At 40.4% G+C, this 24400-nt stretch overlaps 1 protein-coding gene across 12 annotated transcripts in view; it reads left to right on the top strand.

Annotated features, from left to right (window-relative positions):
* The window catches only part of RPRD1B (regulation of nuclear pre-mRNA domain containing 1B), a 77015-nt gene extending 54419 nt beyond the window's left edge, over positions 1 to 22596 (top strand). For 2 of the 12 annotated variants that reach the window (XR_009535267.1, XR_009535252.1), the window contains 5 exons: positions 13046 to 13700; positions 13950 to 14122; positions 18287 to 18440; positions 18699 to 18815; positions 22445 to 22596. Coding sequence is in view for 1 of the 12 variants with exons in the window: in XM_060123026.1 (XP_059979009.1) it covers positions 22445 to 22549 (105 nt within the window). In the remaining 11 variants the exon portion in view is untranslated. Of the gene's footprint in view, positions 1 to 13045; positions 13701 to 13949; positions 14123 to 14154; positions 18441 to 18698; positions 18816 to 18871; positions 19103 to 22444 lie in introns of those variants that run through there. The other 10 variants (XM_060123026.1, XM_060123025.1, XR_009535254.1 and 7 more) reach the window with 9 other exon arrangements.
* Positions 22597 to 24400: the final 1804 nt, after the last annotated feature.

The raw sequence follows: 24400 nt of genomic DNA, 5'->3' as shown, positions 1-24400 counted from the left end.
AATTCCATTATCATGCCAGCTGACATTATGACTATATAATGTAGTTAGGGAGGATTATTACCTTGCTTTTAGTAAAGGTTAGGCCTGCTGACTGTAAATCATGCTAATTTGGCAGGCTTATTTTTGACATTGGAAAGGGCAGAAAACAATTTGCCCAAATAGTGTAACAGGAATTATAGCCCAGAGGCTGAAATCCAAAAGCTATATAAAAAGGAATTCAGTGGAGGGGGCTTCAGAATCTCCATTATTTTGAGTTGCTCTTTTCAGGATTACCAAAAAGCCAATTACATGTAATTTTACATGTTCAGCGTGTTAGAACATAACGTCTGTTTTTAAAAGTGTAACAGGCTTCCCTTCAAGAAGCTTTCCTGCCTGCCGTGAGGTGAAAATGATAAAAAGTCATAGCAGGTGTGCAGTTTAACTCTGTGTAGAACCTAGTAGCATTTAAGCTATTTTTCAGATTGAATACGGTCTGTGTGTTGTTTGCATATTGACACTGCCTGTTGTCCTGTCATTATTAAATTAATGAGTCTATATATAAAGCTTTTCTCCCAGAGGCCATAGGGCAGTAAATGACTTTTACTAAAATTGCAGAATAAATTCCAGTCTTTGCTGTTTCTGCATATAAGCCCCCTCCCCGCGTGGTGTGCTGCTTTAGTCCCGCAGATGAGCTTGCTTCTGAACAGACCCATCTTGCACAAACTCTGTGCTTTCTTTTCACCAAGGAAGCAAAGTCTTACCAGCCACAAACCAGCCAAAAAGGTGTAGTAGATATCTGCTGTCATCAGCTAGATGAAAATATTATAACATAATGGATTTTGCCCACTGCTGTGTTTTATCTGATTGAGTCTTTGACTAGAAACTGGTGCATAATTATTACAGCAAGAGCAAGAAATGAAACTTTAGCAGTTATGTAAATGAATGTGTTGGCCTCTTAACACCTGTTACTAGTGGACTTCCTGTAAGGAAGTTAGTTCTGTTTTGTTTTTTAACTCTTAATTCTCTACTTCATTTGTTTAATTTAAATGAACCTTTCTCCTTGTATGTGTGAGGTGATCTGGCAGGGCGGGGTGGGTGGATTTTGTTCTGTGTTCTCCTATACTTAGGGCATCCATTGGCCTCTAGGACCTTTCCTTCAGGTCTTCATTCTCAGAAAGTCTTCAATCTTCCCTTGTTTTTTGTTCTGTTTTTTTTCTTAAAGAGTATTTTTAAAGCTTAAATTTGTATATTAATTTAGGACTTTATTTAGAAGTATAGGCTGCCATTGGCGGTAGCAGTATATTCTGAAATGTCTCATAGATATATATTTTTGAATAAAGATGGTGTTGTTGAATGACATTGTGTAATGTTTCTTTTCCCTCCCCTGTTAGGGAGCACCCAAAGCTTTGTTTGTAATCAGTGGGTAATTAGTAATCATCAATAGAGATTGTGCTGTCTCTGCAGAGTCTTGTCTCTTAGGAGTTTTTGTGACTGTTTAGTAGCCCATAAATACTCAGCACTTAGATAGTATTTTTTGGTTCTTTCCAGGGGGTTAATTAGCTTTAATTAGCCAATTCACACAGTACACAGGAGAGATACCTTCATAGTTTTATCTTCATTGTACAGAAGTGGGATTGATGGAGAGAGGTTAAATGACTCTTTGCCTAGTACCACACGGTCTCCGACAGATTAAAACTTGCAGGTTCTTTGATTTCAGCACTTCTGTTCGTACCACTAGGCCTCGTAAGAGAGATTTGATTTTGGCAGTACAGTGAAAACCACTCTGAACAGTAAAATAAACATGAGATAATTGCAAACCCAAGTGATATGTCTTTTAAAAACATTTTTTGTAGGTTTCTTTTCACTTTTAAATTCGGTGAGAGCATATTGACTATTACTGGTTAAAACTCAAAATAACAAAAAATGGTTTGAAATACTTTCCTTTGAAGCAATTGATATGTTTAGAAGGATGATTTTAACCTTTCTTACTGGGTGAGGGCAGCATTTACCAAAAGAAGTACAGTTACCAGTTTATCCCGTTTATCTCATGACGCAAAAAAACTGCTGTAGCCCTGGTCCTTCAAGGCTAAATGCAACCCAAGATGAAGATCAGATTTGGAAAGTTGAGGCTATGCATTAACCAAGTTCTGTCTTAAAATATAAAGGTTGAATGTAATATGTGAATCTCAGGAGACAAGATCTCCTTCTGTGTCCCCGGGTTTCATGGCCTAGTTAATGTCTTCACTCCTGCCTATAAATAGTAAGTCCATAATTCCTCTGGTTTAATTAGCACTTCAGGCTACAAAATGTGACTCTGAGGTCCTCAGAGCTGAGGATGGAACTAACTACCCAAGAGTTCATGAATCTGTCAAAATGCTTAACCTCTGTGATTAGAGCCATTAACAGTGTGACCTTCCTAGGCAAGGTGCTTTCCTCTCTGGGCCTCAGTTTTCTTATCTTTGAAGTGTATTGGACTAAATTGTTTCTGGACACCTGCCAGCCCTAAAGCATATGATTGTTGTCTTGCAGGAGAATGCAGGACTGAAGTCTGAGAATGCTGGATGGCATTTTCTGGGTTCTCCATAGTATTTGATAGATAGAGTAATAATATCATCATCGTGCTGTAAACGCTTATTTTTTAAAAAGTTTACATGAAATCTTGGAGCCTGTGAGGATCAAAACACGAGACAGTGCCAAGACTAGGAAGATGAGAGTAAGCACAGTAGCTCACTGTCTGGGGACAAACAGTCTGCGCTTGGTTTATTTGAGATCTTTAAGAAAAAGCCACCCTCCAACCTGGTTTGCTCTCTTGCTTTCTCTTAAGATCATTCATCTAGCTAAACTCATTTCTCATCGCCACCTCTGTGGGATTTTCCATTTAAAAATCATTTTTCCACTCTGAGGCACAGATTCAATTAAGAATCCTTTATTCTCCTGTACAGTATATTAGGATTCGCACAGCTTTACCTAGTGTTGGAAGCCCAGTTTGTTCAATTTTTTAAGACTCTGAGACAGTTATTTTACATTAAGAATTCACTTCTACCCCTGGTTTGATAAATCTTAAAATTAGCAGTATGCATTAGAATTTACCTAATACTTTTTAAAATAAGAGGCAGCTGTAGCAAATGATAACCCCCATCTTCTGATCTCCTCTCACTGTGATGACCTTCGGCAAGTCCCTCAGCCTTTCAGGACCTCAGCTGCTTCTTAAAGGAAATGAGTGTGGTTGACTAACCTATGAAGTCCTTTCCAGATCTAAAGTTCTGTGACTAGGCTTTCAGAATATTTCTTCCTATTGAGAATCTTATTAATAATACCTCACTCTGTAGATTTTTAAATGCCAGTTATCTGTATGAACTCGTGAAATCGATAAGGTAGTTATAAGCATACCTGTTAATAACTTTAAATGAGATGTTTGTAAAAAGGACCTAGTACCATGTCTGGGACAAAGTAGGGGCTCAATAGTAGCTGTTACTATATTCAGATGATTGTAGTTATTTAAATGCACATGCAACAAGAGGTTAAAATAGATGTTTTTTGCAAGGCAGCAATAGATACCACATAAGTATACCATATGCTGTATTTATAATGGAGGTGGTCGAAAACCTGTAGCCATCTTAAACTCCCTCACCCACATCAAGGATATAAAAGAAGAGTTAAGAGTTGAAGAAGGAGTGCTTCCCTGGTGGCGCAGTGGTTGAGAGTCCGCCTGCCGGTGCAGGGGACATGGGTTCGTGCCCCGGTCCGGGAAGATCCCACATGCCGCGGAGCGGCTAGGCCCGTGAGCCATGGCCGCTGAGCCTGCGCGTCCGGAGCCTGTGCTCCGCAACGGGAGAGGCCACAGCAGTGAGAGGCCCGCGTACCACAAAAAAAAAAAAAAAAAAAGAGTTGAAGAAGGAGAATTTTTGGTGGGGATTTCTTTGAAGAGAGCCATTTGTGTGTTTGGAGTCTCCTCAGCAAGAGTAATGGGTGCCAGTTGCGCTCACCTCAAGGCTAGGGAAAAGGGCCTCACTGGAGCTTAATATGTGCATCCCCTGTAGGGTGACAATCTGATAGACTGTACAGACCCTGGCCTGGAAAAATCTAAAGGATGAGATACCAGTGGCTGGCTGGGTGCTTTGATGATGGAGCAAAGGAGAGGTGGCAGAGGTGGGTGCAGCCTCCACTCCCAGAGCTTGTTGGGCCAGGGATGTGTCTCTGCCTCCCAAGCACCAGATGTGGGCTGCGTGCAATAGAACTGGCACGCAGTCATCTCAGAGCCTGAGCAAGAGCCGAGGGTTTACTCCAGGAGATGAACTTCCAACTCGCGGTGCTGATGAAGGATCAAAAAGCAGAGTCATGGGGAAGTCGTCACCCTTGAGGGCTCCCTGGGACATGAAGATGGCATGACAGGGAGAGAGGAGAGGACGGATGAGCCACCCTGAGGAGTGTTGGAGGAGCCCACATGAGAAAGACAGTTAAACTCTTGCCAAGTCAGTGCCCAGTCAGCACAAAGCCTCAACTAAGGCTGTTTTCTTGCTTTGCCTTCATTTCCTCACTCCCACGGCCCTACCCCAGGAGGGTCAGAAGCCTTAATACACAAAGAAGGCCTCACTTCCCTGATGCTGGCTTATGGTCTGCAGCAGGCCCAGAGAAGGCCTCAAGTTCAAATGATAAGCCATTTTTATTATAATGGAATTGGACATTTAAACTTCTGAACTGAGACTGTTTTGCATCTTAAGTGTGACTACAGGATGATATTGTGATGATGATGTAAGATTGACTAGAGAAGTTGTCAAGGCCTGATTTTCTTCTAGAACTAAGGGATACGCTAGTCGCACAAGTTGGATTTCAGGAGATGGTAGGAGACAAAACTTGCTTTGTGATTGTAGTTCCACAAGACTACTTGTTTATCGCAATGGTTACACATATTTTATGACCTTTAATTCTTTTTTTTTTTAATTTTTAAATTTTATTTATTTTATTTTTGGCTGCGTTGGGTCTTCATTGATGCGCACGGGCTTTCTCTAGTTGCGGTGAGCGGGTGCTACTCTTTGTTGTGGTTCTCAGGCTTCTCATTGCGATGGCTTCTCTTTTTGTGGTGCACGGGCTCTAGGCGTGCAGGCTTCAGTAGTTGTGGCACACGGGCTCAGTAGTTGTGGCTCGCGGGCTCTAGAGCACAGGCTTAGTAGTTGTGGCACACAGGCTTAGTTGCTCTGTGGCATGTGGGATCTTCCCGGACCAGGGCTCGAACCCATGTCCCCTGCATTGGTAGGCGGATTCCTAACCACTGCACCACCAGGGAAGCCCGACCTTTAATTCTTGATTTGTTGTTTTATTTTTGTTAACTTAAAAAGTTCCGTTTCCACATCTTCAATTTGTTTCTTAATTAGTAAGTTCAAGAATTATCCTTCTCTGTGTATTTGAACACTTTTTAAAATTGTAGTAAAATGCGCAATATAAATTAACCATTTTAGCCATTTTAAAAGTGTATGATTCATTGGTATTTAATACATTCACGATGTTGTGCAACCATCACAACCTAGTTTTAGAATATCTTCATCCCCTCAAAAGGCAACCCCATAGTCATTAAGCAGTCACTCCTACTCCCAACACCCTGGCAACCACTAATTTGCTTTTTGTCTTTATGAAATTGCCTATTCTGGATATTTAATATAAATGGAATTTTACAACGTGTGATCTTTGCGTCTGACTTTGTCCACTCACCATAGTGTTTTCAACATTCATTCATGTTATAGCATTTATCAGAATTTTATTTTTTTAATGGTTGAACAATATTCCATTGTATGGATATCCATCAATATTTATCAGTCAGTTGATGGACATTTGAGTTGTTTTTATCTTCTATTGTCAATAGTGTTGCTGTGAATATTCTTGTACAAATTTTTGTTTGAACACCTGTTTTCAATTCTTTTAGATATATACCTTGGAGTGGAAATCCTGGGTCATATGATAACTCTGTGTTTAACTAATTGAGGAACCACCAAATGATTTTCCACAATGGCTGCACCATTTACATTTCCATCAGCAATGGATGAGGGTTCCAATTTCTCCACATCCTTGCTGTGTTAGGATTTTCCAGAGAAATAGAATCAATAGGATATTGATATAGGTAGGTAGATAGATAGGGATTTATTTTAAGGAATTTGCTCACACAGTTGTGGAGGCTTAGTAAGTCCAAAATCTGCAGGGTAGGCCAGCACCTGGAGACCCAAGAAATAGGTGCAGTTTCAGTCCAAAGACAGTCTGCTGGCATAATTCCTTCTTGCTCAAGGGGAGATGTCAGTCTTTGTTTTATTAAGACCTTTGATGGGTTACTCACATTGTGGAAGGTAATCTGATTTTCTCAAAAGTCCATCCATTTAAATGTTAATCTCATCCTAAAAACACCACAGAAACATCCAAAATAATGTTCAACCAAATATAGGGGCACCGTGGCCCAGCCACATAAAATTAACCATCACATTTGCCAACACTTGTTATTTTCCATTTCTAAAATTATAGCTGTGTTGGTGTCCTAGGGCTCCATAAGAAAGTACCACAAACTGGGTAGCTTAAAACAGCAAATTCATTGTCTCACAGTTCTGGAGGCTAGAAATCCAAAATCAAGGTGTTCACAGGGCCATGCTCCCTCCAGATCACTAGGGGAGGATCCTTCCTTGCCTCCTCCAGTTTCTGGTAGCCCCAGGCATTCCTTGGCTTGTGGTAGCATGACTCTAATCTCTGACTCCATCTTCACATGGCCATCTTCCCTCTGTGCCTTTGTCCGAATTTCCCCCTTTTGTAAGTAAACCAGTCATATTAGATTGAGGCCCACCTTAATCATCTCATCTTAACTTGATTACATCTATAAAGTCCTTATTTCCCAATAAGGTCAAAGTCTCAGATACCAGGGCTTAGTACTTCAACATATTTTGCAGGGGAGGGGACACAATTCAACCCATAACAATAGCTATCCTAGTGGGTATGAAGTGCTCTCTCATTGTGGGCTTGATTTGCATTTTCCTAATGACATTGTGCTTCTTTTCATGTGCTTAATGTTCTTTGTATATCTTTGGAGAAATGTCTATTCAGGTCCTTTGCCCATTTTTGAATTGGGTTGTCTCTGTTGTTGAGTTGTAAGAGTTCTTTATATATTTTGGATACTAGACTGTTATCAGATACATGGTTTGCAGATATTTTCTCCTATCTTGTAGGTGTCTTTCCACTCTCTTGATAGTGTCCTTTGATGTATATAAGTTTTAAATTTTGATGAAATCTATGATCTATTTTATCTTGTGCTGTTTGTGCTTTTGGTGTTATATCTAAGTAAACACTGCAGATCCAAGGTCATGAAAGTTTACTCCTATGTTTTCTTCTAGGATTTTACACTTTTAGCTCTTATATTTAGGTCATTGGTGCATTTTTTAGTTATTTTTTGTGTACAGTGTGAGGTAAGAGTTCAACTTCATTCTTGCTTATGGATATTCAGTTATCTCACCCAGTACCATTTGTTGAAGAGATTATTTTTTCCCCTTGAGTGGTCTTGGCACCCTTGTCAAAATCTTGAACACTTTAAAAAGTGAATTTAAAGGTTAAGTAATGGGTTGTGTCTTGATCAATTCGAGTTAACCTTGAAGATCTTTTCCTAGTTCAACTTTTCATAAAATCTTGACAGAGCCTAACTTCCTGGTAGAATTGTGAAACTCAAAAATATTCATGAACTAACTCCCAAAACAATTTTCTTAAATTGTCTCTTAACAACTTTTAATGAAGTCACCATCTATTAGTTAAATGATATTTTAAAGTATAAACCAATGGTGAAAACAACTAGGATAGAGATTTTCAGTTCCACCCATGAAGGATTAAGTGCTGTGGGAACTGCCTTCCGCCATAAACAACTAGAAAAGCAGACAAAATATACGAGACAAACGTTTTCAGACATTGGACATCAGGAAGCATTGGGACATCTCAGGGCTGTGACTCCCTGAGAGAAGGAAAACACACAGGAAGAGGGGAATTGCCCATCTTACTCATTTAGGATTTTTCCAGTCTTCACAGAGATGGGGAACCAGACGCCCACTGTATCACTGAACTGGGAGACAGGGGTCAGAGTTCAGGAAAGCTGAGGCAGCTAAAATTTACATGGAGAAATAACAGAGAGAAGGTAGCTTCATAGAGGCAGAGCTCAGAAGATCCACAGAGGGCTCCCTTGACCCTTAGGTAAGTTCTGATCAGGACATATGTGGGATGAAACTCCATGCCTCCAGAGAAAGAAAAAACAGAAAGCAGTAATTCCCAGGGCTCACAGAGATCTGGGAATAGTTGAAGTTTCTGCTAGCCAGAGAAGAGACATTGTAATACACAGTGTTGGATAGAAACCTGAAAAGGTCATGCCTTTGTGGTGGGGCTAAAGTAGTCCTAGAGTAAAGGTTGCTTTTAGCCTGCCATAAAACAAGCTCAGTATTAATCCTCAAACTGATCTGCAAGTAACTGCTTGGCAGAACGAAGTCCAGCACTGTTTAAAGAAATACAACAAAACCCAACACTCAACAATGTAAAGTTTATTATATTTGGCACAAAAAAAAAATCACCAGAGTAGCAGAAAAATATGATCAGAACCAGGAGAAAAATAATTCAACAGATCCAAAACGACACAGATGATAGAATTAGCTGACAAAGATTTTAAACAGATATTATTAACATTATAAATGCTCAAGGAGATATAAAGGAAAACATGAACATAATGAGGAAAGACATAGAATGTATTTTTTAAAAATCCAAATCAAATTTTTGGAGATGATACATAGACTATCTGAAATTAAAATAAACTGAATGGGATTAACAGCAGAAGAAATTAGACCCTGCAGAAGAAAAGATCAGTGAAGTTAAAGGCACAGAAATAGATATTATTCAAAATGAAGCACAAAGAGAAAATACTGGAAAGGGAATGAAAAGAGTAGCCTGTGAAACAATACCAACTGTCAGAAATACATACCAGAAGGAGAGGAAAGAGAGAAAGAGACAGAAAACATATTTGAAGAAATAATGGCCATTCCCCAAATATGATAAAAATGTTAAAGGGGCATAGGTCCAAGAAACTCAGTAGTCCTCAAGAAGAACAAACATGAAAAAAAACTTAACATCCTAAGACACATCATAGTGAAATTGCTAAACCACTGATAATGAATAAGAAGAAACATATACCAAGGAACAAAGATCAGAGTAGCAGCAGACTTCTCATCATAAACTATGCAAACCAGAAAGGAATGGCATGATACCTTTAAAGTGTTGAAAGGGGGGGAAAAATGTAGAATTCTGTATTTAGCAAAAATGTCCTTAAAAAATGGGTGGGGATGTGGCCAAGATGGCAGAGTAGGAAGACCCTGAACTCACCTCCTCCCACAGGCATGCCAAAATTATAACTGTTTAGAGAGCAACTATCTATGAGAACAACTTGGAGTCTAGCAGAAAAGATTTTCCACAACTAACGACAAAGAACTACAACAAGGTGGGTAGGAGAGGTGAAGATACAGTAAATCCAAGACCCACACACCCAGGTAGGTGACACACAGTTGAGAGCATAATCACAGTTGCAGAGGTTCTTCCCAAGGAGTGAGAGATCTGAGCCCCACATCAGGCTACCCAGCCTAGGGGTCCTGCATTGAGAAGATAAGCCCTAGAACATTGACTTTGAAGGCCAGCAGGCTTGCATACAGGAGAGCTGGAGAGCTGTGGGAAATAGAGAGTTTGCTCTTAAATGGCACTCACAAAATCTGACATATTCCAGGTCCCCGTGCAGAGGCAGTAATTTGAAAGGATCCTGGATCAGACCCTCATGGTAACTTTAGAGAGCCTCCTGGAAAGTCAGGAGGCAATTGGGATTCTCCTTGGGGACACAGAGACTGGAGGCAGCCATCTGGGAGGCAGCCATCTGGCAGCCATCTTGTTCTACCATGAGGACACTGGTGGTGGCAAGCATCACTTTGCAGTCTTCTCTCTGACCCATTAGTGCCAGGGTTTTACCCACCTGCCAGCAGACCAGCACCAGTCCCAGGACCCCCCAGACCAAGCAGTCAGCTGCCCCAGGACCCAACCCAGCCCACCACTGCACAAGGCAAGGCCTGGCAGCCAACCAGACCAGGGCCCAGCACCCCCTTACTAGCACACCCATAGTAGTAGGCCCTGTTACAACAAAAGGGCCCATGCCACCCACATAGGGGACACCCCTAGAGCATACAGCTCTCGTGACCAGAGGGGAGTGTGATGCTGGGCCCCATAGGACATCTACATAAGGCCGCTTCTTTAAGATAAGGAAACATAACCAACCTATCTAATATACAGAAATAAACACAGGCAAAATGAGAAGACATAGGAATATGTTCCAGACGAAGGAGCAAGACAAAACTCCAGAAGAACTAAGTGAAGTGGAGATAGAAGAACTAAGTGAAGTGGAGATAATCAGTCTACGCCCTAAAGAGTTCAAAGTAATGATCATAACGACACTCAGCAAACTCAGGAGAAGAATGAATGAACATGTGAGAAGATTAATGAAGAGGGCGAAAATATAAAGAACTAAATAGGGCTGAAGAATACAATAACTGAAATTTAAAAATACACTAGAAGGAAGCAACAGTAGATTAGATGATACAGAGCAGTGAACTGGAAGACACAGTGAAATTACCCAAGCTGAACAGAACAAAGAAAAACATAATTTGAAACAATGAAGGTAGTTTAAGAGACCTCTGGGTCAACATCAAGCATATTAACATTTCCGTTACAGGGGACCCAGAAGGAGAAGGGGGGGGGTTGCTATTTGAAGAGATAATAGCTGAAAATTTTTTTAACCTAGGAGAGGTAACAGACATCTAGGTCCAGGAAGCACAGAAAGTCCCAACTAGATGAGCCCAAAAAGGTCCACACCAAGACACATTATAATTAAACTGGCAAAAAAAGATAAAGAGAGAATCTTAAAAGCAGCAAGAGAAAAGCAACCAGTTACATAGAAGGGAACTCCCATTAGACTATCAACTGACTTTTCGTCAGAAACTTTGCAGGTCAAAAGGGAATAGCATGATAAATTTAAAGTGATGAAAGGAAAAAAACCTACAACCAAGAATACTCTACCCAGCAAGACTATTATTTAGATTTGAAAGAGAGATCAGGAGTTTCACAGGGGCTTCCCTGGTGATCCAGTGGTAAAGAATATGCCTTCCAGTGCAGGGGACGTGGGTTTGATCCCTGGTTGGGGAACTAAGATCCCACACGCCACAGGGCAACTAAGCCCACGCACCACAACTGTTGAGCTCACGCACCTCAATGAGAGAGCCCATGTGCCGCAAACTACAGAGACCACACTCTGTGGAGCCCGTGCGCTACAACTACAGAGCCCATGTGCCCTGGAGCCTGCACGCCACAACTAGAGAGAGAAAACCACACACCACAACTAGAGCAAAGCCCGCGCGCCACAATTAGAAGCCTGAGCACTGCAGCGAAGAGACTGCATGCCAAAATGAAAGATCCCGCATGCCTCAACGAAGATCCTGTGTGCTGCAACTAAGACCTGATGCAGCCAAAAAAATAAAGAAAATAAATATTTTTAAAAAGTTTCACAGTTAAGCAAAAGCTAAAATAGTTCAGCACTAGCTTTACAAGAAATGTTAAAGGGACTTCTCTAGGCAGAAAAGACTACAACTAGATATATGAAAATTATAAAAGGAAAAATCTTATTGGTAAAGGCAGCCATATAGTAAAGATAGTAGATCAATCACTTATAAAGCTAGCAGGAAGGTTAAAAGTCAAAAGTAATAAAGTCATCTATATCCACAATAAGTAAGGGATAAAGAAAACATAAAGATGTAAAATATGATGTCAAAAACATTAAATATGGGTAGAGGAATAAAAATGCTTGGTTGTTAGAATGTGTTGAACTTAAGAGATCATCAACTTAAAATAATCATATTTACATAGTTATATATGAGTCTCATGGTAACCACAAACCAAAAATCTATAATACACACACCAAAAAAAGAGAAAGGAATTCAAACACAACACTAAAGATAGTCATCAAATCACAAGGGAAGACAACAAAAGAAGAAAAAAGGAACTACAAAAACAACCGTAAAACAAACAAAATGGTAATAAGTACATACCTATCAATAATTACTTTAAATGTAAATGGACTAAATGCTCCATGAAAGAGTGGCTGAATGGATAAAAAAACAAGACCCATGTATATGCTGCCTACAAAGACTCACTTTAGATCTAAAGACACACACAGACTGAAAGTGAGGGGATGGTAAAATGAATTCCATTCAAATGGAAACTAAAAGAAAGCTGGGGTAGCAATGATTAGATAAAATAGACTTCAAAACAAAGACTGTAACAAGAGACAAGGAAGGACATTACATAATGATAAAGGGATCAATCCAACAAAAGGATATAACAATTTAAAATATATATTCACCCAACAGAGGAGCACCTAAATACATATGGCAAATAATGACTATAAAGGGAGAAATTTATAGTAACACAATAATAGTAGGGGACTTTTAACACCCCACTTACATCAATGGACAGATCACCCAGATAGAAAATCAGTAAGAAAACACTGGCCTTGACCAACACATTAGACCAGATTAATTTAGAAGATATCTTATAGAACATTTTATCCAGAAGCAGCAAAGTACACATTCTTTTCAAGTGCACATAGAACATTCTTCAGGATAGATCACGTCCTGGACCACAAAACAAGTCTCAATAAATTTAAGAAGATTGAAATCATATCAAGCATCTTTGTTGACCATGATGGTATGAGATGAGAAATAAAATACAAGGAAAAAAGAAACTACATAAAACACAAACACATGGTGGCTAAACAATATGCTACTAAACAAGCAATGGATTGTTAAATCAGGAAATTTTTCAAAAACCTGAGTGGGAGAAGGTGTGTGTGAACAATTTGGCAAAAAGAGGCTAATACCCAAAATATATAACTCATCAAAAAAACAACCCTATTTTTTTTTAAAATGGGCAGAGGAAAAAAAAAGAGCAGAGAACCTGAATAGATCTTTTTTTCCAAAGACAGGTGGCCAACAGACACATGAAAAGATGCTCAACATCACTAATCATCAGGAAAATGCAAATCAAACCACGATGAGATGTTACCTCATACCTGTCAGAATGGCTATCAGCAAAAATACAAGAAATAACAAGTACTGGTGAGGATGTGGAGAAAAAGGGAACCCTCGTGCACTGTTGGTGGGGATGTAAATTGGTACAGCTGCTGTGGAAAACAGTATGGAGAGTCTTTAAAAAATTAAAAATAGAACTGCCATATGATCCAGCAGTTCCACTTCTGGGTATTTTTGTGAAGAAAACAAAAACACTAATTCTAAAAGAAACATGTGCCCCTATGTTCATTGCAGCATTATTTACAATAGCCAAGATATGGAAGCAACCGAAGTGCCCATCAACAGATGAATGGATAAAGAAGATGTGGTGTATATATACACAATGGAATATTACTCAGCTATAAAAACGAATGAAATCTTGCCATTTGTGACAACATGGATGGACCTAGAGGGTATTATGCTAAGTGAAATAAGTCAGAGAAAGAGAAATACCATATGATTTCACTATACGTGGAATCTAAAAACAAACTGAACAAACAAAACAAACAGACTCATAGATACAGAGGTCAAACTGGTGGTTGCCAGAGGGGATAGTGTGGAATGAAATAGGTGAGGGAGATTAAGAGGTATAAACTTCCAATTATAAAATAAGTCATGGGATGTAATGTTTAGCATAGGGAATATAATATTGGAATAACTTTGTATGGTGACAGATGTTAACTAGACTTCTCGTGATCACTTTGTAATGTATAAAAATATTGAATCACTATATTGTACCCCTGAAACTAATTTAATATTGTTTTGATCCCTGAAACTAATTTAATATTGTAAGTCAATTTTACTTTAATTTTTAAAAAGAGAGAAAAAAATGGAAATGAAAGAAAAATGTTTTCAAAGCAACAAAAGCTGAAATAATTCATCACCAGTAGACCTGAACAATAAGAAATGGTATCTGAAGAAGAATGATACCAAGATAGAAATCTGGATCTACACAAAGGAATGGAGAGCACTGAAAATAACTCCATGGGGAAGTATATAATTTTTTTTCTTATAATTTAAATGTCTTTAAAAGATAATCGAGGGACTTCCCTGGTGGTCAAGTGGTTAAGAGTTCGCCTTCCAATGCATGGGTGTGGGTTCAATCCCTGGTCAGGGAGCTAAGATCCCACATGCCTTGTGGCCAAAAAACCAAAACATAAAACAGAAGCAATATTGTAACAATTTCAATAAAGTCTTTAAAAATATTCCACATCAAAAAGAAAATCTTAAAAGAAAGATAATTGTTTAAACAAAAATAATAATGTACTTCGAGTTTTATAACATACAAGAAAGCAAAATATATGACAACAAAAGCATAAAGTCAGAAGGGGGAGAAATGGAAGTATTATTATAAGGATCTTATAGTATTCGTGATGTGTTATAATGTCGCTTGAGAGTAGAATGTGATAAGGTAAAAATATACACTAAAAAGTCTAAAACAACCATGAAAATAACAAACAGCTGTAGCTAATAAGTGAACAGAGGAGATGCAATGAAATCATAAAAATTATTTTCAAATATTCCAGAAGGCAGAAAAAGGAAAAAATGAAGCAAAGAATAGATGAGACATGTAGAAAACAAATAGCAAGGTGATATGCTAAAATCTGATCATATCAATAATCACATTAAATGTCTAAATACCTCAATTAAAAGGCAGAGATAGTAAGAAATTTAAGGTGCATGGTTTCAGGTGTCGGAGTCACCAAGTAAGACACAGCTCACATAGGCACTAGATGGAATGATGCTTTACTCACAGAAGAAAGCGAGACCTGCTTTAATAGCACTGGTTCCCCATGGTCAGCGGGTCCTGTCCTGCAGCTGACACAGGAAGATGGTCTGCATGTGCCCCTCATTGTGCTGCAGGAGGAGGACCCTGTTCCCTCTCCCCAGGAACAGATATAAGCAGTGGGGTTGGCCAGATGCCACTTAAGCAGAGCAAAGACATATACATCAAACCTGTTAGCAGGGGAAAGATATTTGCAAACAAGGTGATATGCCCAGCACTAGCTGTGAGGGCTCCTTACCTTCCTGTTAGGAAATGTTTCAGGCCCCAGGAACACGTTCATGCAGCTGTGCAGGAGTCAACAGGCTGTGTATGACCACATTTCCCAACATATTTACTATCTGACCCTTTACAAAAGTCTGCCCATCTCTGGGTTAATGTAATATGTACTTCAGCCCAACGAGAGACCATGATGACTGCTGAATTATTGGGGTATGAATTAATGAGGTCTCCATGTATTTCCTAACGTGTACTTTCAAAATATCAGATGCTTAGGTTAATTAGTTTTTGTCTCCCTGGACCAGGAACCCACTGGGTAATTGTGGACTGTTAGATATGCATGTGGGCTCAAAGCCAGGTTAGAATGCATTTCACTTCCCTGGGTAGGATCTTTGTGATGTTGCTCCCCTGGAGGATTCCCCTTCAATTAAATCTGATGAGTCGACTCGGCATGCTCTAGGCTAGAGCAAAGAGCCCTGAACTTGGAACCCAGGTGAAGTCCCAACTCCATCACTGCAGAATGGAGTGACTTAAGGCAAGTCACTTCACACCTCAGGTTGAGGCTGACTTACCCAGGAGACAAAGTATTTCCAGATCTCCCTAGAGATCTTCATCGCTGTGCTTAACATGAACAACTGCACAGAGAGGCAGCACAGGGAGGTTACGGGCACCAGCTCCAGACTCCAATGATCTGAGTTTGAGTCCCAGTCTCCCCACTTTTTAAATTGTATTCTATTTTATTTTATTTATGGCTGCGTTGGGTCTTCATTGCTGCGCGAGGGCTTTCTCTAGTTGCGGCGAGTGGGGGCCGCTCTTCGTTGCGGTGTACAGGCTTCTCATTGCGGTGGCTTCTCGTTGTGGAGCATGGGCTCGAGGCGTGCGGGCTCTGTAGTTGTGGGTCGTGGGCTCTAGAGCACAGGCTCAGTAGTTGTGGCGTGCACCGGCTTAGTTGCTCCTCGGCATGTGGGATCTTCCTAGATCAGGACTCGAACCCGTGTCGCCTGCATTGGCAGGTGGATTCTTAGCCACTGCGCCACCAGGGAAGCCCCCCAGCCTCCCCACTTAACTGGTACTTTGGCCGAGTGACTTTACTCCCCTGTGTCTTGGTTTCATCATCTGTACACCAGGGATGACAATAATAGACTCGTAACTCCGAGGGTTATGGGGATTTAATGAATATTGCTAAAGTAAGCTGAGCTACATGAGTATTTGTTAAATAAATAAAAGCTGTTTACTGTTGTGGAACAATCAGTGCAAACTGGGCATGTGAGCCTGGGATGTGGTACAGCTGGACTCAGCCGTTCTTCTCTGGAGGCCATAGAGCAAGAACTGTGTCCTTTTAAAGTCACAGCTGTTGTGAAAAGATGCTGAAAAGGGGCACTGGCCAATTGCAGGACAGTAGCTAGGCCTCAAAATCAAGGCCTCCCAGGAAGGATGACTTGGAACAGTTTAGCCTGCAGATGAGAGGGCAAGTATGGTGGTGCTCAATGTACATAGATAAAGGCAGGCATAAAAATGGTTCTTATTTTGAGGATAAAAGTGGGGACAGGAGTTGGACGTTTCAGTGGGGACAGCTTCTGACCCATTATCAGGAAGACATTGCCCCACCAAGGCTGGCTGACCCTTCTTGTCCGGGGTGCTGTAGGGTACTTCTCAATTAAGGTAGAGAGTTAGATGAGATGAAACATACAAGGGCTCTCCCATATCGAATACTCCTGGACTCTAATATTTCTGTTGGCTTTGAGATTTGACTGCTGATACGTGTGGTAGGAACGAAGCCATTGCTTTTAAAGTTCCAAAATTTGAAGCTTGCCAAGAACTCTCTAAGAGTGTCTGCCCAGATTTCCTGGGCCACCTCCTGATGGATTGCTCAGCGGCCTGTCTTTACTCTAAACCTCCCCCACCTCCATGGATTATGAAACACGGGTTGGTGGTGACAGCCCCTGGCAAGGTCATAGAAAGGCAATTTATCTGAGTGCTGTCATTGCTCAAGAACTTGAAGACAGACCTCCAGACCCTCTTGATATCGGCACTGGTTGCCTTCAAAACTTCCAAAGGGCCATCCAGACTTGACCCCTAGTTTGCCCAGAATGCAATGGCATCTGGATTTCATTTCGATGGCTTGACAGTCTATGAAGTCATTTCCAAGAGGGGCCTTCTTATCTGCCTCAACCAAAACAAGCATGTTCAGTCCTGGTTCTGAGGTAATTAAAGTTCATTAGGCTTTGGAAGTACATTACAGCATGACCTGTTATACATGAATTCAGATCGGCCATGGTTCAAATCAAGCTCTCTCTCCCCACCACCATCTACGTGGCCAACCATGGAACAGACTGGAAGCAAACTCCCTGGAGGCAATAAACAGTGCCTACGTGACCCCTTATCTGGGGAATAGTTACAGAGGGGATTCGCAAATCTCAATAGAACAGGGGCTGCAAACTCAAATGCCTTCAGGACCTGGGGAGGCAATAGGAAGGAGGCAATTTGGCCAGCTGTGGACAGGCAAATGTGTGACAATCGCTGTGTAGTTCAGCCAAGTGTCGCACGCCGGAAGGGAAGATCAGTATTACCAGATTGTCTGATTTTTCTAAGAGAATGTGGAATCCTGGATTTGCATGTAAAAATAGTTTTCTAATGTTGGCAACTAATTTGAATACCAGTTTGGAATTTTGTTTTTTTGGAATATCAGTTTGTCCTTGGAATGCCAATTTGTTTTGGAATGCCATATTGTCATTTTTGCACGTAGAAAGTTACTCTGTGCTGAGGACCTGTGACAGGAGTTTGCACAGCTGACCACAGTCTGAAGAAGACCACACCCCTGTTCGAAGAAGAATCTATTAGCCTCAGATCAGAGCCTGCAAGTACCTTCAAGTTAATCCAGTCCGACTACTTACAGCCTGCTGTAGAGACAGGAGCACTGGCCAGAGAGTGGAGAGCCCGGGTTCTGGTCCCAGCCCTGTCACTGATTCCCTTTGTGACCTTGGGAAAGTCTCTGTCCTTCTCTGGCCTCGGTTCCCCCTTCTGGAATTGGCCCAGAATATCTCAGGTCCCTGCCAACTCAGATGGTCTAGAACTCTGCCTGAGAGGAACCCCAAATTGAGAATCCTCAAAAACAGGGCTTGTTCTTAATTTGGGGTGAAATGGCTATTTTCAGGACCGGTTGTGCATCTTTGGAACCAGTAGTTCCAGAGCTAAGAAAAGAATTTACCGGAAAGGAGGCTTTGCCAGCAGCTTCTGGAGTTTTTGTGCCAAGATCTTAGGGCTGATGGAGGTGATCAGTTAGCATTCATCAAGTGCCAATGGTGAAGGTAAGTGGGGCTTATGACAGATGGGAAATGGCAGGTGAGGGGGTCACACAGAGGCCTGGCTTCTTGTCCTGTTCTCACTCACTCTGCATCCCGGGAAGTCCTTCTCTGTCCCTGTGTTTCAGTTTCCTCTGAGGAAATTGTCTGGCTGGTTTCTGAACCCCCTTTGAGCCCTGGAGTTCTGTGATTCTAACAAATTATGTTTCAGAGTTATAGTTTTATCATCTTCCCAAGGACTTTAATTTTTTTTTAATTCAACAGGTGTTTCTTAAGCACCCCCTGGTGATAGGCACTATGGATGCAGCTAGCAAAACCAGAAACAATCCCTGTCCTCATGGCACTTAGAGTCTTGGGGGGAGACAGACAGCGACCAATCAGGTAAAGGCACAGTGGGCCCGGCAAAGTGCTATGACCAGAGGATGAATTTTCAACAGGTGACGTGAACCTGGGTTGCGGCATCTTCCAGAGCTCACGGCCCCCGGTTTGCCATGTTGAGAGTCCAGAGGGAGGTGCCGAGGGGCTACCCCAATCCACAGAGACCACCAATAATCGCAGACAACATGTATGCAGCACTTTCTGGATGATGAACCCTTACATTCACCGTCTCGTTTAATCCTCACAATAACCCTACGAAAGTAGGAAGGCCTATTAGCCCCATTTTGCAGGTGAGAAAACCAAGGCTCAAGGTCAGGTAGCTAGAGAGCACAGGACTGACCCAGGTCTGCATGCTTATGTGCTCTACCTCCTGGGCCCCTCTGGTGAGGATTATGGATGGTGGCTGGGTGGTATGGGGGAGCTGCTTTGGGGGATAAGGTGGCAAAGCTGAGAAGTCCAGGCCCTCCATCCCTGCTCCAGTGAAAGCAGCTGCACTGTTCCGTGTTGTGCCTTTGTGTTGTGCCTTTAAGGGACTATGTTAAATTTCACTGGAAAAACAGTTACAAAAACCAAACCAAACCAAACCAAACCAGATGGCATGGTGTTTCAGAGTGTGTGGCCTGAACTGAGAAAGTCCCAGTCCCAAGTCCCCACTTAGTGACCTGGGGAGCTAATAGTAGGTCCTACCTCATGGGGACTCATGGGGGATTCCATGAATCAAGCCCGTAAAGCCTTAGCACGGTGCTGGGAACCGAGTAAATACTCAGTGGGGTGCTATTTGCAAGGAAAGATTTGCCTTTATCAAAGGGGTCTGTTGTTGGAAAAAAACCATGACTCTAGGCAGCGGGGAGACTTTGAAGGCTTTGAACAGGGTGAACCCACTCAAGTTTGTGCTTGTGGAGAAGCCCCTAGGCCGGCACCTACAGCCATCGGGGGAGCTGTTCCGTTTGCCACAGAACTTGAACTTGGTAGATAAGTCTGGTGGGGCCGGGGGCGGGGGCAGGAGGCAGGGCAAGAGAAATGCCGTTGTGGGTTTTCTCTGAAAGGAAAGCCTAGGAGAAGGAAGTGGACACGATAAGATTAGGGATTGTTACAACACGTTCTGGAGCCATAAATCCTGGTTTATTTTACCCACTTTACCGAAGGATTAAGTTGATTCTGAGAGGAACCAGAAGAAAGGAGAGAGGCTGCCTCCCAGGGACAAGTGTGAGAAGAGCTGAGGTCCAGCCTGGGGAGAACCAGCCTCTCACTCTGAGCCCAGTTTCTTTCTCCAACACCCCTGGACACAGGCCATCCTGTTCCTGCTTGAACCCTTCCAGTGACGGGAAGCTCACTCACACACAGGGTAGCCTGTTCCAACGGGTTTATCTCTGAACGTTCAGAAGACCTTCTTGTCCCCCAAGTGCAGATCTTCCCCCCAGTAGCTTCTTTCAATAATTCAGTGGGTGATTATATGGAAACATATTTTTAATATGTTTATTTTGAATCCAATAAAAATGCTAAATTTTCTTGTTAATTTAGATAACATAGTTGTAGATCATTTGGGGTTTCTCTATATATACTAATTATAGCACCTTTGAAAGATGACTTTTATTTCTTTTCCAACTCTTACATCTTTTATTTCTTTTTCTCGCCTCACTGCACTGGATAAGACTGCCAGTAAAATGTTGAATAAAATGGGTGCAGTGGGCATCCTTGACGTCCTGATCTCAAAAGGAAAAGCTTGCAATATTTTACCATTAATTATGGTAGCCACAGACATAATCTTTATCAAGTTATGGTAATTCCCTTCTGTTCATAATGTTGTAGATTATCATTTTTTTTAGTTTTAAAATCATGACTAAATATAAATTTTTTATCAAATGGTTCTCTGCGTGTAGTTTTTGTCCTTTAATCAGTTTATGTGCTGAATTGTATGAATAGATTTTCTATTGTTAAATCAACCTTGTGTTCCTGGGATTAGCCCACTTTTGTGGTATCCTTTTATATAGTGATTTATGTGGCTAACACTTTATTAAGGAGTTTTCATTTATATTTATGAGTAAAGTTGGCCTGTAACTTTCTTTTCTTGCTGTATCCTTTTGCTGTTTTGGTAGGCAGGTTATGTTACTCTCATAAATGAATTGGGGATTATTTACTGTTTCTCTGTTCTCTAGAAGCTAAAATTGTTTCTTCTTTGAATGTTGGATAGAACTGGCCAGTGAAACCATCTAGACTTAAAGTTTTCTTAATGAAAGGGATTTTCAGTGTTCTTAATTATTAGAGGACTCTCTAGGTTTTCTATTTTGTCTTGAGTCAAAATTGGTATATTACACCTTTCCAGGTTGTCCGTTTCATTTAAACTTTCAAATGTATTGACTCAAAGTTGTTCAGAATACCCTCATTTTTCTTTAATGCTGGCAGCCTCTGTAGTGATGTCCCACTTTTTATTCCTAATATTGTTTTCTTGGTGCCAGTTCTGTTTTTCTCTAGACCAGTTTCCTTCAGGGGTCTATCAATTTTACTACCTTTTCAAAGAACTGTCTTTTGGCTCTGTTTTAATCTTTGCTTTCTTATTTTATTATTTTCTGTTCATGCCTTTATTATTTACTTCTTCCTACATTTATTGAATTTGTCTTGACATTCCTTTTTTTTTGGCTGCGTTCTGTCTTAATTGCTGCACGCAGGCTTTTCTCTAGTTGGAGCAAGTGGGGGGCTACTCTTCATTGCAGCTCGCGGGCTTCTCATTATGGTGGCTTTGCCCATTGTGGAGCACGGGCTCTAGCTGTGGGGGCTTTAGTAGTTGTGCCTCGTGGGCTCTAGAGCACAGGCTTAGGAGTTGTGGTGCATGGGCTTAGTTGCTCTGTGGCACGTGGGATCTTCCCAGACCAGGGATCGAACCCGTGTCCCCTGCATTGGCAGGCAGATTCCCAACCATTGCACTACCAGGGAAGTCCCATGCCTTGACATTCTTTTTACAACTTCTTGGAGTCGATGTTTATTTTATCAATTTTCAGCTTTTTTTCTTCTCTGACATATGTATCTAAGACTATAAATTTCCCTCTATGTACTGATTTACCTACACTCACAAATCTTTATATGAATTAATTTGCTATCAGTTCATTCAAAATATTTTTTAGCTTCCTTTATCAGTTCTTCTTTAACCCATAGGTTATTTAGAAGTGTATTTAAAATTTTCCTAGCATATGGAAATTTCTAATTATCTCTTATTATTGATTTATACCTTAGTTATAAGAAATAGCTGGTTAGCTAATATGCTCTATATGATTTTGGTTCTTTGAAATTTGGTGAGACTGGCTTTATAGCCCAGGTTATAGTCAAATTTTGTAAATTGTTTTATGTGTCTGAAAATAAGGTGTTGGACACAGAGTTATCTATGTATGTCTGTTAGGTCAAGTTTTTTCACTGTTTTGTTCAAATCCTCTGAGTAGAGACTATAGGTTCCCACTCCGGCCTGGGTTTCCTCTCTTTTCTGGAGACATAGGCAGACTGCACTTCTCAGTATGCTTAGAGATGGGAGAGAATGTGTGACCAGTTCTAGCTAAAGAGATGTGAATGAAAATGATATGTGTAACTTCTGAGCCAAGGCAATTAAGAGCCAGTGTGCTTCCTCCACACTTTCTCTTCTTTAGAAGCATCTGTGGGAACTACAGAGTGAGATGGCAGAGGCATGTGATGAGAGCAGACTGGATCTCTGGGTCACTTCTTGGAGGAGAACTGTCCTGAGAATTGCCTGACTTCACTGGACTTTGTGTGACTGACAAATAAACCTTTGTTGAACCAAGCCACTGAGACTTCGGAGTTTTTTGTTACTGAGGCATAACCTATCCCTATCTGATAAATACATCTTTTATATCCATACTGACTTGTCTCCATGTTCTGTCAAATACTGAGAGAGATGTATTGAATTATCATTCTATTAATTTTTGTTTTGAAACTATGTCATTAGGTGTATATAAAATTAAGGTAGTTATATATTCTTATAAATTAAAACATTTACCATTATACAGCAGCCTTCTTATCTCTAGTAATACTTTTAATGATAAAGTCTCTTATTTTATGTTAATATAGTCACACCACCATTCTTTTTTAAGCTATACTTTATTACATCCTTTTACTTTCAATCTTTATATATCCTTATGTTTCCTGTATGCTGCTTGTAAACCACGTATAGTTGTATTTTTCAAATCCAAGCTATACAACGATCTTTATATTTTAACTGAAGCATTTAGTCTTTTGATATTTAATATAATTATTGATGTATATGGGTGTAAATCCACTCGCTTATTTTGTGTTTTCTTTTCATCTCACCCTTTCTATGTTATTTTTCTATTCTTTTTGGCTATTCTGAATTGATTATTTTTTAATTCTATTTCCCTTCTCGACCAGCTTGGAGATTATACATCTTTTCTGTTTTTTAAATGTTGTCCTTGAAATTACAACATGAATATTTAAATTTATATAATCAGTACCTTTTATCTTTTCCCAGCCACTGCAATGCTACTTTGACATATATGCCGTAGTTTTCATGTATTATAATTCTATCAAATACTAAAGAGAGAAAGAAATTCTACTGGACATTAATATTATTGTTTATATATAGTTAATGTTCAAATAGACCTGCAGATGTATTTATCAGTTTCTTTGCTCTTCATTTCTACTTTTATCTCAAGCCTTCCATTCAGGGTTAATATTCCTTTTACACAGAGTATATCCTTTAGAATTTAATGAGGTTCTATGAGCAGAAAGTTCTGATTTTGTTTGTCTGAAAATGTCTTTATTTAAACTTTGTTCTTGAAGTACATTTTGGTGGGTATAGAATTTTATTTGGGTAGCTATTTTCTTTTGGCCCATCAAAGATAGCATTTCACCATTACCTGGCTTCCATCGTTGCTATTTAGAAGTCAGCATCACCTGTCATTCTTTTGAAGGTAATTTATTGTATTCTCTAGATGCTCCTTAGATTCTACTCTTTGTCTTTAATGTTCTTCAGCTTTTCTATCATGTATTTAGACATGGATTTATTCTTATTATTTAGCTGGGGGTTTGTTGGGATTCTTGAATTTGTGGATTATTAGCTCTCATCAGTTTTGGAAAGTTCTCAGTCATTATCTCTTCAATTATTGTGTCTGCCTCTTCTCTCTTACATCCTTCTGAAACTCTTAATAAACGTATTTTAGACTTTCTCGCCCTGTCTTCAATGCCTTCCCAGTTCTCTTTCATGTTTTACATCTATTTCTCTGTGGTATATTCTGGATCATTTATCTTCTGCTTCTCTAATTCTCTCTTCAGTTCTGTCTAATCTGCTATCAAGCTCAATCATTGAGTATTAAGTTTCAGTTATTAATAGTTTTCATTTCTAGAAGTTCTGTTTGGTTCTCTTTTAATTGTTCTAGGCACCATTTATGCTTTCCTGTACCATGCAGATATTTGCAAGATCATACTCCTTCCTTCTTGCTGTTCCCCATCTGGATTGCAAATCCTCACTTGTCCCTACCCATCCTCCACACCTGGATGTAAGTCTCACCTCCTTTCAAAAACTTTGGCCGACAGTTACGATGGAAATTAAAGCCACATTCATCATTTAA

This window comes from Lagenorhynchus albirostris, chromosome 15 (assembly GCF_949774975.1).
Source record: "Lagenorhynchus albirostris chromosome 15, mLagAlb1.1, whole genome shotgun sequence".
Classification (NCBI taxonomy): domain Eukaryota; kingdom Metazoa; phylum Chordata; class Mammalia; order Artiodactyla; family Delphinidae; genus Lagenorhynchus; species Lagenorhynchus albirostris.
Note: the sequence above shows the minus strand (reverse complement) of the source record. Positions and strands in the feature narration are given on the sequence as shown.